Below are 16,791 nucleotides of genomic sequence, written 5' to 3'. Positions count from 1 at the left end.
AGCAACCCAATCTATTTGCATTTTTAAAGAGAACCTGAAACTATTAAATCAAAGGAAAAGACTTTAGAGATCAGGTAATGTTTTTAGGCCTTAGAATAATCTCTCTGGAAAATAAAAAAGCTTAGAAAAGCTGTGTTCTGCTCCTACATGCTTTACTAGTCATTTGGCAGAACCTGGGTCTCCTAAATCCTAGTCTAGTATGTCTTTCCTTCCTTTCATTGTCTTTGAGTTAAGAAATATAATGGTATTTTAAACTTTGACTAACTTAGGTCATGGAGTTAAAATATTCTTGACATTTTCAAACACCATTACAGGTACATTTGAAGAATACAGAAATAGAAAATACCAAGCTTATGTCAGAGGTCCAGACTTTAAAAAATTTAGATGGGAACAAAGAAAGCGTGATTACTCATTTCAAAGAAGAGATTGGCAGGCTGCAGTTATGTTTGGCTGAAAAGGAAAATCTGCAAAGGACTTTCCTGCTTACAACCTCAAGTAAAGTAAGTACTTTTGCTGTATGTATTTGAAGATTGTAAAACATACCCATGAAATGTATGTAATGTGATTTTCATTTTTAATTCCCCCAGCCTTTTGTTTTGAAAAAGTTCAAACTTACAAAACAGTTGGAAGAACAGAACAGTGAATACTAATGTACCCTAAGATAGTTTGCCATTCTTTGTTTTATCTCCCCCATTTATATGCCTTTTTTTCCTGAGCGATGTGAGTTGCAAGTATTATGATAGTTTACTCTAAATACTTTAGCACGTCTCCCTTATGAACAAGTGCATTCTTCTTCATAGCCATAACACCATTATTACACCTAAGAATTTAGCATTGATTGAATAATAGTCATTCCCATAGTTAGTTCACATTCAAATTGCCCCAAATGTATTCTTATATAACCTTTAAAATTTTATGATTCACAGTTAGTCAAAGACTACATTATTATTTTGATTGTTGTATTTTGAGTTGGTTTCAGTCTAGAATAGTGTCCCTACACTTTTTATGACATTGATATTTTTGGAGAAGACAGGCTAATCTGAGAAAATGTTCTATAATCTGGATTTGTCTGTTGTTTCTCATGACTAGATTCAGGTGAGACATTTTTGCAAGAAAAGACATAGATGATCTTTTGTCCATCCTGTTGGAATCATATCAAAAGTTATATAATGTCGATTTGTTCCCTTCTTGATAATGTTAGGTTTAATAATTTGTTTAAAGTTATGCCTACCTGTCTCTATATAGGTGCCTTTCTTTTCTTTCCCTCTTTGTGATTATTAGGCAATCTGTATAAACACCCTGTTCTCCAACAGCCTTTCCCCAATGGTTTTATTGTCCTTTGATGCTTGTCACCTGCATCAGCTATTATGTTGGTAATAATTAATGATAGAAAAATGGTGATTTAAAAAATTCTATTATTCCTTCTACATTTATTTGTAGGTAATCTTTTATAATGAGGACGTTCCTGTCACCCCTCCCTCTTTTTTAATATAACTTTGGACTTACTGATTTTTTGCTGCATATTATGCATAATCATCATTATTCTTTTTCATACCCAAATTGTTCTGAATTTAACCAGGGGAACCTTTTCAAGCCTGCCTTTTTGTCCTGATATGTTCCTATAATGCTTTGAATACTTTCTTGCTTTATGGTACAACTGTATGTTCTAACTTCAGGTTGTTCCCCCAGACCTGATATTACCATTTCTCCAAGAAACTCTGGTTTTTTTTAGTAGGTAATGGTATTTTGAAACCAAGAACTGGATCCTATTGCTACTACGGGGCTGCTGCTTGGCACTTTCAGTGGGTATTTTGCATCTTTAATTTATATTGATAGCTCCAATTCAGATTTAGTACCTTAGGATTCTTCCTTCCTTTGCTCCATTCCGTATTTATATCTCTCTTCTCGCAATGTGAGAACTCTTGTTTCCAAAACATCATTATTACTTGTGTGTTTCCATCCAGCTGTACGCACCAATGTTTTCACAAATGTTATATCAATGCCACTTCCAACAATAAATGTACTAAATAAAGCTAAGATATTTTTACAGCTCTTTTTTCTTAGAATATGTTTCACTAAGGATGTATAGAACACCATGTTCAAAAGTTACTTGAACTATTTTTTTTGCATACCTATGTTACAAATTTGTAATAAAATTTCATTTGCTTGTATGTAATTTTAATATTTGCTTTTATTCTGTTTGATTTAATTTTATTGTTTGAATATGTAAAACAGTTGCTTTGCTCAGAAGTCAAAATGATAGAAAAATTTTACTCTGAGGTCTCAATCTCTTCCTTATTTTTTTAAGCCCTTTTCTTACCTATGCCCGTAGATAAACATTTTCATAAGTTTCTAGTTTATTCTTATGTTTCTTTTTGTAAAAATAAGCTTATATATGCATGTGTACATGTATATACATACTTCTTTATCCTCTTCTTTCTTAAAAAAGGTGGCACTACTATACATACTGTTTTGCACCTTTTTCTCACCGAACAAAATAAGTTGCTAGTTACTCCATATCAGTTCGTAGAGATCTTCCTCATTTGAAAAAAACGACCACATAATATTCCATTATATAGATTTACCTTGATTGATTCATTATTTCTTATGATGTTATTTTTAGTAATTTGCTATTAAAAATACTCAGACATAGTTAATGTAATACCTAAAATGTCAGAAGCGCATGACATTTAGAATTAATGGTTAATCCTTGTTACCTTTTAATGTAACAGATTGCCAGTGCAAACATGAGAAGTGTATTTGATTATTTGTTATTTAATAAGATGCTAAAAATTTCTCTAAGCATCTTTTTCCTATTTAAGCAAGACTTCTGTGAGGAAAAGCATAGTTATGGAAGTATCTGAGAAAAATGACTACTAGTTGCTAAAGCTTTTTAAAAGATTGTGAAAGTAGTTTGAGGTGATGGTTATAAAAAAATTTAAACAGTACATGAGGATACAAAGTAAAATGTAACCTTCATCCCTTCTCAGATAAGTTATTATTGAATTTATGAATATACATATATTTATATTTTAACACAAATTAGAATTTATACATTTTTTCCTTTTTAAAAAAATTATAAATGGATATCTTGCACTGATACACATATGGATCTTTTTCACTCATTGTAACAGCTGCCTAGTATTTCTTCTCTTCATTTAACAACTGTGTAGTATATGTTTTTTGATTGTTTATAGTCTTCAGCTTTTATAAGCATCCTGCAGTAAACATCCTTATAGCAATATGTAGGCACATTTATAATCCGTAGAATAAATTCTTTCAAGTGGAATTACTGGGTCAATGAGTATTTAAATTTTGATAGTTATTTTCAAATTACCTTTCAAAGAAATGTTCTATTGATTTTTTTATTCCCACCAAGAGTATATGAGATATGTATTGTTTGTAATGTCTGCACAGACTTTGATTATATGGAGGTAGTATATCATAGTTTATCATAAATTCTCATATTGGTAGACATTTTAGGTTTATTATTTTAGTATTTTATTGAATCCTTGTAAAGCTAAACCTATGTCTATACTCTTTGATAATTTTCATCTTGGAAACTTATGGAAATAAAATTGCTAGATCAAAGGCTGTGAGAATTTTTAAGGTGCTGATGAATATTGTAAACATCTGATGAGAAAAGATGCCAGTTACAGTTTATATAAGCCCACCTGTTTGTGAATGTGCCAGTTTCCCTAAACCCATGCAAATATTGGAATGTTACTGTTTTTGAATCTTTGTTAGTTTGAAAGGCGAATGGCATTTGTTTTAACTTATTTGTTTGATTGTTGGTGAGTTGAATTTTTTACTGCATAATCGCATTTATTTCTTTAAAAAGTTTTGTATGTTCATGACTTTTGACTTGTTTTGTTTCTCCTTTCTTTATTGACTAGAAAAGTTATTTATATCAAGTATTATTATACCTTTCTTGAATATATTACGTATAATTTTCTTCTAGTTCTTTTTCTTCTCCTTTGACATATAGAATTTGGCGATTTTTTTTATAGGTAGATCTATTAGTGTGATGCCTCCGAAGATTTTGTCCATGCCAACATTGCATAAAATCATCATTTACATTTCCTTCTAAAGGGCTAACAGTTTAGAAACCATTATTGGGTTGCATTTTTTTCCTGATTTTACATTATTTTTAGTACAGAGATTAAAAACAGGAAGTTGAATAAACTAAATTTATTGTGTTTATAATGTTTAAATATTACAATGTTTAAACATTAATATTAAAGGAAATAATTTCACCATGGCAATTTTAGCTTTTTAAAGATACTTTTAGGTTTGTCAAGCAGTATGAATTACTTTTCATTTTCCCAATGCCTCGTCTTTACTATTTGCATGTCAATATTTTGTTTTTAGAACTAAGGCCTAAATCTGTTCTGTGTTTTTATAATGATATGAAATAGATTTATATTATATTGGATGTCTTTTAGGGTAGAAAGTAGGAAACATTGGCCGGGCGCGGTGGCTCACGCCTGTAATCCCAGCACTTTGGGAGGCCGAGTCATGTGGATCATGAGGTCAGGAGATCGAGACCATCCTGGCTAACACGGTGAAACCCCGTCTCTACTAAAAAAATACAAAAAATTAGCCGGGTGAGGTGGCGGGCACCTGTAATCCCAGCTACTTGGGAGGCTGAGGCAGGAGAATGGCGTGAACCCTGGGGGGCGGAGCCTGCAGTGAGCCGAGATCAAGCCACTGTACTCCAGCCTGGGCGACAGTGAGACTCTGTCTCAAAAAAAAAAAAAAAAAAAAATTTTTGGTGTTACAAAGAAGCTTTTGGAATGATTTTTACTGGTAGTCATACAAAATGAGGGTCTGTATTTTTAGCTGGAGAGATTCTGGGGGATGGGATCTTTTGTTTGAGCCTCAGTTTGGGCAGGTCCTTAAGCACTGGGTATGTTGCCTGACTCGCTGTACTTTAGCTTCCTTGTGTATAAAGTAGTAGCAGTGAAACTGAGTACATAGGGTTGTTATAGAAGGAACCTAAAACAAAGTTACTTCTTAAGTTTTTTGTAGGCATATACTCTGTAAGTCATGAGTAGAAAAACCAGTATCTAAAATTTTGGCCCTGTTGAAATACGTGCGAAAATTGTTTCTGCTTCTGTTTTTTACTTCAGTGGTTGAATTACAAATATATTTATCTGCTTTCTTCAGGAAGATACTTTTTTTTTAAAGGAGCAACTTCGTAAAGCAGAGGAACAGGTTCAGGCAACTCGGCAAGAAGTTGTCTTTCTGGCTAAAGAACTTAGTGATGCTGTCAACGTACGAGACAGAACGATGGCAGACCTGCATACTGCACGCTTGGAAAACGAGAAAGTGAAAAAGCAGTTAGCTGATGCAGTGGCAGAACTTAAACTAAATGCTATGAAGAAAGATCAGGTAAAGCAAGTTAATTTTGAATTTGCATTTTGATTTAAAAAGCCACTATAATCTCACAAAGTAGTAAATTGTGTTAAGGTAAGACAGGTCAGATTTCTGCCTTATTTTAAATTTAAAATTTTCATTCCTTTTGTTTAGTCATTGTGACTTCTTGGCTTACAGTTAATGTGTGCTGTAAGGGTAACTTCTGTGAGCAAAATTCTTAACGGTTGGTGAAAGCTGCCCTATTAATTAAATATATTGATGTCAGATATGTATTGTTTTCTTTGGAATTTCTTACTAGCTGTATAAAACAGTATTGTGGTTGTTTAAGGGAGTAATAATTGCTTTTCAGGAGGTGGATTATTTTTCTCTAGTTTTTTAAATGAACCTTAGTCCTAAGAATGTAAAACTGGACTTAACAAGAGACCCTATGTTGCTCTGTAGCCAAAATCCCAAAATAAAAAAGTGGCTGGGGGCAGTAGCTCACACCTATAATCTCAGCACTTTGGGGGGCTGAGGTGGGAAGATTGCTTGAGCCCAGGAGTTCAAGACCAGCCTGGGCAATATAGTGAGACCTCATCTCTACAAAAATTTTCAAAAATGACCCAGGTGTGGTGGTGTGCACCTGTAGTCCCAGCTAGTCCGAAGGCTGAGACAAGAGGATTGCTCGAGTCAGGAGGTCAAGGCTGCAGTGAGCCATAATTGGGCCACTGTGTTTCAGCCTGGGTGACAGAGCAAGACTCTGTCTCAAAAACAAAAAAAAGAAAAAAAGTAAGATTGAAGTTGGGGTTACTATTAACATTAGGAGGTATCAGATTTTTATTTTTTTCTTAGAATGTTTGTTTCTTTCTAGGACAAGACTGATACACTGGAACACGAACTAAGAAGAGAAGTTGAAGATCTGAAACTCCGTCTTCAGATGGCTGCAGACCATTATAAAGAAAAGTTTAAGGAATGCCAAAGGCTCCAAAAACAAATAAACAAACTTTCAGATCAATCAGTAAGTATCATTAAATTTACACATAGTAAAATATCTTGTTAGTATTTTTGTTTGAAAATCAAATTTGTAATATTCTAAATATCAATCTTTTAAATATTATTTATCTCTGCTTGATTTCAAGTCCTTGGCCAAATATTGTAATAACTCTTCCTTAAAAAAGTCTGGAATTTTAATTTACTGGACAGCCAACAAAGGAAGCAAGGGCAGCAGCAAGGAAAAAACAGAAAAAAGTCTTCTTTTCTAGATAATTGCCCTCAAGTTCTTGATAAATATCTTTGTCACTTAAAACTCAATACTTATTATTGACTTGTGACAATGACATCTGTTCTCATTGGAGTTCACCATTAATCATCCCTAGGTCTTAGATGGTGTCTCAGTTGTAATTGGCAAGTTCTTCCTACTCATATTATGAAGATTTCTATTCCTATTAGATTAGGAACAGTTAAAGAGTGTTAGCTAATTCTTTTGTATTCCGAGAATAGGTAGGTAGATTTGTAATACAGCAAAGAAGATGTTTTTGTTTTGAGGTATGTATGTTTCAATGTGGGTCCTTAAATTGTGCTTAAATACAAGGCTTGCTATCTGAGGAACTCCTGGAAATGTAGAAGAAACATATTTAAAACCTGAAATTGAAAGTGGTACTATAGCTCTCTTTTACTATGTGATGCATATGGTACTTTCCTGGTCCTACTTTTTTAAATCGGAGGAGACAAGCAAGGAATGCATATAGTAAAGTAGGAAGGTTTTTGTGAAAAAATATGATACTTTAAGTATGACTCACACACGTATGAATTTGGCCTGGGGCCTTTTGAGTACATTATAACTTTGTAGTAGATTTCTGTGAATGACTTATTTTTGTGGTGTTTTGATGAGTTTATAAGAAAAAGCAAAATATAGTATATTTCTTTTGCAACATTCAGGTCAGTTAGGAAAATGATGTGTATAACTAAATTTAGTCTTTGTTGGCTTTTAAAACAAGAGCAGCTTTGTGGACTTCTTAGGATTTCCTAAAGTAATATGTAAAAGTATTATTTACTTAGTTACTGCAAGAAGGAAATATAACTAATTCATTGACTCATTTAACAACTTATTAACATTTTGAATAGGCTAATAATAATAATGTCTTCACAAAGAAAATGGGGAATCAGCAGAAAGTGAATGATGCTTCAGTAAATACAGACCCAGCCACTTCTGCCTTTACTGTAGATGTAAAGCCATCACCTTCTGCAGGTAAAAATCTTTTAGACTTTTTGTGTAGAGTGTCCTATATTGAAAAGTACTTATACTGCCTTCTTACATGTGTAAGAATTTTGGGATGTTCGTAAAAATTTTCATGTGATAAGTGAAGGAATTGAGGCAATGAGAAAATAAGGGTATAAATGTAAAATAGAGTCATGCATGTGGTGAATATACACAACATGAATATATAAAATGTGAATGTAAACTAGTAGTTATCTTCTTGAGACTATTCACACATGTTAAAAATGGGCTGGTGCTTGTGAGTACTCATTTGGGCTACATAGGACAAAAACCACGAATTGAATTTTTACTTTATGTTCCATTAAATCTATGGAATTTTGAAGCATTTTGTTTGTGGATTTTAATTTTTAAATTCTGCAGGGGAAAAATCCCCTATTAGTCTCATGTTTTTCTATTTATTCATTTATTTTTGGCTTCTTTGGATCAATGGGGTACTTCTTCCCTTGTCAATGTACCTGTTGGCTGATGAGTTAAGTTTTTATTAGTTTATTAACTTATACAACAGAATAGAGAGACATAGTGAAAACATGAATAACATGAAAATTTGGATTAACTAGGTTTTCATCTGTCCTGATTTTTTCACTTTTATGTAAATTTGACAGTAATGACGTTAAATACTAGAGAAAGTATATTTTCTTGTTTAGTGTGTGGAGTAATTGATCTTTTAAGTCTTTTTAAATGTAAACATCTTAGACTATTAAATATTAGGTTTATCCCCTGTAGGACACAATTGAGCCTTCTATTTCTGTGTATCCTCTGTAGTACCTAAAATGGTGTTACAGGGTATTTACTTAATAAAGACTTAGTGGTAATGAAGGGCTAGAACAGTGATTTAAAATGTGTTCTTGGTGGGGTATGGTGGCATGCGCCTGTACTCCTAGCTACTCTGGAAGCTGTGGCAAGAGGATCACTTGAGCCCAAGAGTTTGAGGCTAGCCTGGGCAACATAGTGAAACCCTGGCTTTCAGAGAGGGTAAAGAGAATTCTCAAAGTATGGTTTTCCTACTTACCCTGTCTACTCAGTTATATAAGGAGAACAATTTTTGTGCTGTTTTGGAACTCTTTTTTTTTAAATTTTTTTATATATATATTTTTGAGACGGAGTCTCGCTCTGTCACCCAGGCTGGAGTGCAGTGGCGCAATCTCGGCTCACTGCAAGCTCCACCTCCCGGGTTCACGCCATTCTCCTGCCTCAGCCTCTCTGAGTAGCTGGGACTACAGGTGCCCGCCACCACGCCCGGCTAATTTTTTGTATTTTTAGTAGAGACGGGGTTTCACCGTGGTCTCGATCTCTTGACCTCGTGATCCGCCCGCCTCGGCCTCCCAAAGTGCTGGGATTACAAGCGTGAGCCACCGCGCCCGGCATTGGAACTCTTTTTAGCAAAATTTTGTTTGTTTGTTTGTTTTTGAGACGGAGTCTCACTCTGTCCCCCAGGCTGGAGTGCAGTGACGCGATCTCAGCTCCCTGCAACCTCTGCTTCCTGGGTTCAAGCGATTCTCCTGCCTCAGCCTCCTGAGTAGCTGGGACTACAGGTGTGTGTCACCACGCCTGGCTAATTTTTTGTATTTTTAGTAGAGACAGGGTTTCACCGTGTTAGCCAGGATGGTCTCGATCTCCTGCCTTGGCCTCGGCCCGCCTTGGCCTCCCAAAGTGCTGGGATTACAGGCATGAGCCACTGTGCCCGGCTGCTTTTTAGCAAATTTTTAAAAAATCAAAGAATAATCCTTTATTATTGAATGCGAACTTCGTTCTGGCCAAACACACATTTAAAAATTCTCAACTAGGGTTTATATATCCTTCTTTGTATATCTAGGATATGAGTAGATATTTCTGTCCTTCAGTATTCCATTTATTATATTTTACAATATACTGACCTTTAAGTTATTCTGAACAGGAAGATAATATAAGGGGCAAAATACTTTTTAACAGTCTTATTTTCTGCCTTTCTACAGCAGAGGCAGATTTTGACATAGTAACAAAGGGGCAAGTCTGTGAAATGACCAAAGAAATTGCTGACAAAACAGAAAAGTATAATAAATGTAAACAACTCTTGCAGGTAAGTTAACTACCTTGTAAGTGAAAGAGATTTATAAAATGTTAATGACTTAGCTTACCTTTATTATTTTGATTGATTGGTATCTTTGAGTTTCTTTTCCATCCCCATATACTGTTACTTAGTTTCACTTTGGCTTTTGGGTTGATGAGGTGGGCGTTTTGTGTACCTGCTCACATAGGCATGTGTGTAGCATCATGAGACCTAAAGCTACTATTTTCTTTTCACCTAATAAAATGTTCTTGTTTGGGTAATGGGCAAATAGTTAATTGAGGTTAGAAATTATTATCTGTCATCATATAAAGATTCATGAAAAATATTTGAACTTCATAAAAGGGAAGTGCTGTTTTTAAATTTACTATTATAGGCCAGGTGTGGTGGCTCACTCCTGTAATTCCAGCACCTTGGGAGGTCGACGCGGGTGGATCGCTTGAGGCCAGGAGTTCGAGACCAGTCTGGCCAACATGGTGAAACCCTGTCTGTACTAAAAATACAAAAATTAGCCAGGCTGTGGTGGAGCATGCCTGTAGTCCCAGCTACAGTCTCCTGAGGCAGGAGAGTCACTTGAACCTGGGAGGCGGAGGTTGCAGTGAGCCAAGATTGCACACTGCACTCCAGCCTAGGCAACAGAGCGAGTCTCTAAAAAAAAAATAAATAAAATAAATTACTATTATAATAGCAAAGATGTTTACATCTTAAAGTGACTAGACTTGCATAGCGGAAAAGGGAATGTTAACCAAATGAATTGTCTCTTACGGTGTTTATTTTGATTATTATTGTTTTATTTTATTTATTTTTTGAGACGGAGTCTCACTCTGTCACTCAGGCTGGAGTGCAGTGGCGCGATCTCGGCTCACTGCAAGCTCTGCCTCCCGGGTTCATGCCATTCTCCTGCCTCAGCCTCCCAAGTAGCTGAGACTACAGGCGCCTGCCACCACGCACAGCTAATTTTTTTTATTTTTAGTAGAGACAGGGTTTCACCATGTTAGCCAGGATGATCTCTATCTCCTGACCTGGTGATCCACTCGCCTCGGCCTCTCAAAGTGCTGGGATTACAGACATGAGCCACCGTGCCTGGCCTATTTTGATTATTTTAAACAGCTTCATTCAGACTTTTCTGGTTTGCAGCCTTCTTGGTGTAGTATTCAGTACTGGAATATTTAAAGGAAAAGGGAAAATGCTTCTCATTTATATCAATTTGGCATAGAGAGGAAAAAGTGTTGTTTGTGCAAGTGATTTTTGTTTGTTTTTTTAAATGTGCTTTTTTGTGTGTGTGTTTATGTGCATTGGGGAGGGGAGGGGCATTTTTTAGAGCTATAGAATAAAATTTACACATTAGCTTCATGTTACTGTAATTTATTTTACAGTAATTAAAATATTTTGTTACTTATAAATATCAAAATCTTTTAACCAAAGTTAACATGAACTTTTTTTTTTTTTTTTTTTTTTTTTGCTTGAGAGAATCCTGTGGAAGGGTTAATTAGAACAGTTTTACTCTTGAGTTCAGGGTAGTTTTTTGTAAGAGTGAACTGCATTTTCCTTAAAGATGAAACAATTCTGGATGAATATTTCAAGATTTTTCTATAGAAATAGTATTGAAAGGAAGATAGAATAATGTTCAAGCAAAAACTTTCCTCAGGGTGCTTTTTTAAAAAAAAAAAAAAAAAAAAAAACCATATTGAGGTATAATTGAAATCCAATGAATTGCACGTACCTAAAGTACACAGTTGGATCAGTTTTGACATACACAGTTGTGAAACTATCACCCCAGTGCCATCACTCTCTCAGTTTTTTTGGTACCTGTTTGCAACACATCTCTTTCGTTATCCTTATCTCTAGGAAATTATTGGCCTGCTTTCTGTCGCTATCAATTAGCCTACCTTTTAGACAATTTTATAAAATGGAGTCATGTAATATGTACTTTTTTCCACCCACTTTCAGCATGATTATTTGAGATTTATTCATATTATTGCATATATTTATTCCTTTTTTATTGTATCATTTGTTTATCCATTCACCACTTGATGGGTAGTTGGGGTTGTTTTTCGGCTGGTACAAATAAAGCTGCTTATGAACATTTGTTTACAAGTTGTTTATGGACGTATGGTTTCTTTTGGGTAAATATCTAGAAGTGAATTGTCTGGGTGATATTGTAGTTGAATAACTCTATAAGAAATTGCCGCCTGGGTGCAGTGGCTCATGTCTGTAATCCCAGCACTTTGGGAGGCCGAGGTGGGAGAATCACTTGAGGTCAGGAGTTTGTGACCAGCCTGGCTAATGTGGTGAAACCCCTTCTCCACTAAAAATACAAAAATCAGCTGGGCATGGTGGGGCACTCCTGTAATCCCAGCTACATGGGATGCTGGGGCAGGGGAATTGCTTGAACCCGGGAGGTGGAGGTTGCAGTGAGCCAAGACTGCACCATTGCACTCCAGCTTGGGTGACAGAGTGAGACTCTGTCTCAAAAAAAAAAAAAAAAAAAAAAAAGAAATTACCAAACTGTTTTGTAAGGTGTTTGTACCATCTTACATAGCCAGCCTAATGGGTGTGTACTGATAGCTCATTGTGGTTTTAATGTGCATTTCTATAATGACTTGATGTTGAGCATCTTTTCTTATGCTTATTTACTCTTTATCTCTTTTTGTGTGAGTGGCCAAATCTTTTTGGTAGTTTAAACATAGGGTTGTTCACCTTGAGTTGTTTTTTTTTTTTCTGGATATGTCTTTTGTCTGATATATGTAAGGTGAATATTTTCTCCAAGTCTGTAGCTTGCTTTTTCATTTCCTTAATGATGTTTTTAGAAAAGCAAAATTTTAATTTTGATAAAGTACAGTTTATCAATTCATTTATGTTTTATGCTATTTACCTTCTAAGGAATGTTTGCCTAATCCCAGGAGATAAAGATTTTCTCCTGTGTTGTCTTCTAGAAGTTTTATAATCAGCTTTTCTATTTCGGTCTGTGAATCATTTTGAGTTAATTTTTGTGTATGATATGGAATGTATGGTTTGGATATTCAACTGACCTAGCATTATTTGTTTAAAAGATTTTCCTCTCCATTGAATTGCTCAAAGTATATATTTTAAGTGTTCACATTGAACAAAATGTTCCAAATGGAATTGGCCTAATTACGTTTTTGTCACGATTTGTAACTCCTCCTTTAAGATAATCTGGGTTGTAGAGAAGAGCAATGTATAAGTCAACCTAAAAATTATCTTGGTCAGCAAATCCTAGAGTTTATCATTGCATGGAAACAACAGCATTATAAATATGACTTTATTTCCTCCCTTTGCAAAAGTAATATATACTTATTGTGAAATGTTGTAGTGTTCCAGAAATGAAGAGTAGAGATGGCAAAAATTACCTCTATCATTCTGATCCCCTGAGATAAGAACTATTAATATTTTGGTTTATATTTTTGTATACAACACAAACATATAGATATTGTATTATAACTGTGTAAAACAACTTATAAACAAAAATGGATTATATTATATATTCTATTTTAGCAACTTGCTATTTTCAATTAATGTATCAACATTTTTTCTTGTCAATTTGTACATCTGCCTTATTTAAAAATACATATACTGTTTCATTGTGTGGATAGAAAATGATTTATCCAATTGTCTGTTAATAGACATTTGATTATTCCAGTTTTTATGCTGTTACAACAGTGTTATAATAAACGTGCAGCCCATATCTAAGTACGTTAGTATAGATTTTCACTCTACATGCATTTAAAATCTTTTGGTAATTATACTAATTTCATTTAGGATGAGAAAGCAAAATGCAATAAATATGCTGATGAACTTGCAAAAATGGAGCTGAAATGGAAAGAACAAGTGAAAATTGCTGAAAACGTAAAACTTGAACTAGCTGAAGTACAGGACAATTATAAAGTAAGTTTGGTACTCCTTGTATGTAAACTTAAGGCATAAACTTCTGAAAATTTGTTAAGTATACTTTTATTCAATCTAATGTACATTTTAAATATGGATAATTGATAGTTTTTTTCTACAAATAAAAATGTACTATGTATGTAGTTACATAAATACTGTTCATTAACTTTGAATTGAGAAAATGGATACCATTTGCGTTGCTATCATGGCTTTAATTCTGTGGATTCAGATGGCTATTAAAATTACATCTTTTAATTGTGTTTATTTTTAAAGATGAAAAGTGATCATTATCCTCCTGTTCATTTTGAAACAAACATGAATGCATATGTAAAATTATTTTAGGATGGCTGGGCGTGGTGCCCCACTCCTGTAATCCCAGCACTTTGGGAGGCCAATCCGGGAGGATTGCTTGAGTCCAGGAGTTTGAGATCAGCTTGGGCAACATAGGGAGATACCCACCCCACACCAGTCTCTAAAAAATAAAAATTAATAAATAAAAATAATTATTTTAGGGCCTTGACTTTTTTTGGAGTACAATAATATGTCACCAGTAATTTTAAAAATTTGGCTAGAGTTTTAACATTTATCACTAAAGTATGTGACTGTGATCCTAAATGAAATACTGTAAAAGCAAGTGATGTAATCTTAACTAATGAAAATTATTTTTGCCAATATAATCTTAGGCAACAGACAAGCCCAAATGATAAATGATACTGTAAGAATGTTAGAGAAGGTCAGGCACGATGCCTCACACCAGTAATCCCAGCACTTTGGGAGGCCAAGGTGGGTGGATCACGAGGTCAGGAGTTTGAGACCAGCCTGGCCAACGTAGTGAAACCCCGTCTCTACTAAAAATACAAAAAATTAGCCAGGTGTGGTGGTGGGCACCTGTAATCCCAGCTACTCGGGAGGCTGAGGCAGGAGAATCACTTGAACCCTGGAGGCGGAGGTTGCAGTGAGCCAAGATCATGCCATTGGACTCCAGCCCAGGTGACAGTGTGAGACTCCGTCTCGAAAAAAAAAAAAAAAAAGAAAAACAGGCTGTCTAGCTTAATAAGTAGAGATATGTATTTCTTCTAAGGAATAAAGTATAATTTAATATATTTTAAGAAATGTATGTAGATATAATTTACATTTTTTTTTTTTTTACTGAAGACCAGGAATTCTAAATGGTTTAAATGTAGCTAATTGTACCTATGATTTAATTTTAAAGTTAGAATTACTTTAGTTTTCTCTTGTAGGGGCTGGAGATGTAGCACATTACAGACTAAGATACATTAGTGTATTATTTCTGTGATCCTTGTGGATATTCTTTTCAATAACCGGCACCTTCCTTAATTATTTATTAAGTGTGAATCATGAATTCATATGAAAAGAATTTTTTGCATATTGACTAGGAAAATGGTTTAGTAAATGTTTATTGAAGCCTATTTTACATAAAGTACTATGTTAGATATTATGTGGGCGATCACATAAGGCACAGTGCTATGCTTAAGGAGTTTATAATCTAGTAGAGTGCTAGAAGTGTAATGGTAGTGTGCACAAAATTTTCATACCACCCTAGGTAATCATCTATAAACCATGGGAAGCTAAACAGGTAATTTTATTTCATTAATGTTAAAAGTAAGCATTGAGATCAAACAACATATCTAAAATTACGTAGCTGGTAAATGTGTTTGGCTTTTTATTTAGTTCCTTTTGCCCTATTTTGTACTGTTCTGACACAGACTAACACTGACCAGACAAGGCAAAATGTGATAAAGCTCCACATGAATGATAAGTTTAATTGCCTTAGAGTTGTTTCCAATCAAATATTTAGGGGGAAGACATTATGGAGTAACTAGACCTTTGAAAGAAAAGACCAGAGGGGAAGAGAAGCAGAGCTAGGGAAAGGAAGCAGCAGCGTTCTAAGGAGATGGAAGAGCATTGGAGTTCAGAAGTGGAGCGCGTAGTCTGCGAACTGTGAGCAGTCTTGATCATTAGGACTTGAGTAGCTGTAATGGAGTAGCTTAGGCTTGGATGATAGCTTGAAGCCAGGTTTTAGAAGGCCTAAAATGGAATTTCGGCGCTAGTTCTGTTAAGAATGTTCTAGGAGAAAAGAGACCCAATCACAGCGAGTCTTTTTGAAAATAATTTGGCAGCATTGAAGAGGATTTAGAGGTGGGAAGGGTTTGAAGGTGAGGAAATCAGGTAGGAATGTTCTTAGAATGAATTGATGAAGACCACTTCCTTTTGGGTACCTTCCCTGATCACTTGCCATTGAATGGGTTACGTGTCTACAAGAGAAAGCTGTGAAAGACATCTTTAGGGAAGAACCATTGAAGAATGATTTTATTTGTGTTTGTATCCATTAATGCCTAAACTGTAATAGGTGACCAGTGGGTGGTTGCTGAATGTATGAATGATTTAGAGACTGAAAGGGTTGGGGAGTGGAGAAAGAGGAAAAGGAAAAAGTATTCCAATATAGTTTCTAAGCTTTAGTCACGGTGTAGTCTGAGATTGAATTCTGTTAACAGAAGTACGAAAGTAGGCTTGGGACATTAACCGTCAATTTAAAAGGCAGATTTGGAACTTGGGAAAGAAAAAGTGGTACGTGAGTTAATATTTGTGATTTATTCCCAGGGGGGTGATATTTGAAGGTATGGAGGAAAGTGAGTTTTCAGAGAGAATATTGAGAGAAGAGGCCAAAGAAGAAACTTTGGAGAATACTCATATTTGGATTGGGAAGAAAAAATACACATAAAAGGGCATGGGATGATGAAAATATTCATGCAATTTCACATAAACCAAAGGAATAGTTTTAAGAATAAGGCAAGTTGGTCAATAAATGACAAGTAATTCAGAGAAGTCAAAGAATTAGCTGAGGAAAATACGTGGATTTAGTAATAGGAATTATTTTCATAAAACGGTATAAACCAGATCTCAAAGTTGCAAGGAGGGAGTAGGTAATGAAAAAAAATAATGAAATTTCTTTCTTTATTCAGCTTCAATTGGCAGAGAAAGACAAAGAAATAAGTGATCTGACTTCACATTTGGAAAACCTCTCCAGGGAGAAGGTATTGAGCAATATAGTTAAAAAAATGTATATCATATGAAACTGAATAATAATAGAGCTTTATGAAGAGACACACTTTGAAGTTCATGTGACAATACAATGTTCAAATTTAGGAAAACAGTGAAATTTCTAAAAATTACATGAAATGTT

General features: G+C 34.7%; 1 protein-coding gene across 7 annotated transcripts in view; it reads left to right on the top strand.

Annotated features, from left to right (window-relative positions):
- TAX1BP1 (Tax1 binding protein 1) overlaps positions 1-16,791 on the top strand; it is a 91,506-nt gene that overhangs the window by 48,314 nt on the left and 26,401 nt on the right. For 3 of the 7 annotated variants that reach the window (XM_032758562.2, XM_032758537.2, XM_032758519.2), the window contains exons 8-14: positions 315-500; positions 5,170-5,394; positions 6,230-6,376; positions 7,483-7,606; positions 9,589-9,692; positions 13,461-13,586; positions 16,571-16,642. In XM_032758562.2, the coding sequence (XP_032614453.1) occupies positions 315-500; positions 5,170-5,394; positions 6,230-6,376; positions 7,483-7,606; positions 9,589-9,692; positions 13,461-13,586; positions 16,571-16,642 (984 nt within the window). The remainder of the gene's footprint in view (positions 1-314; positions 501-5,169; positions 5,395-6,229; positions 6,377-7,482; positions 7,607-9,588; positions 9,693-13,460; positions 13,587-16,570; positions 16,643-16,791) is intronic. The other 4 variants (XM_032758569.2, XM_032758552.2, XM_032758543.2 and 1 more) reach the window with 2 other exon arrangements.

Source organism: Hylobates moloch, unplaced genomic scaffold (genome assembly GCF_009828535.3).
Source record: "Hylobates moloch isolate HMO894 unplaced genomic scaffold, HMol_V3 SCAFFOLD_1, whole genome shotgun sequence".
NCBI classification, from domain to species: domain Eukaryota; kingdom Metazoa; phylum Chordata; class Mammalia; order Primates; family Hylobatidae; genus Hylobates; species Hylobates moloch.
The sequence above is the reverse complement of the archived record's forward strand: the minus strand, read 5'-3'. Positions and strand labels throughout refer to the sequence as shown.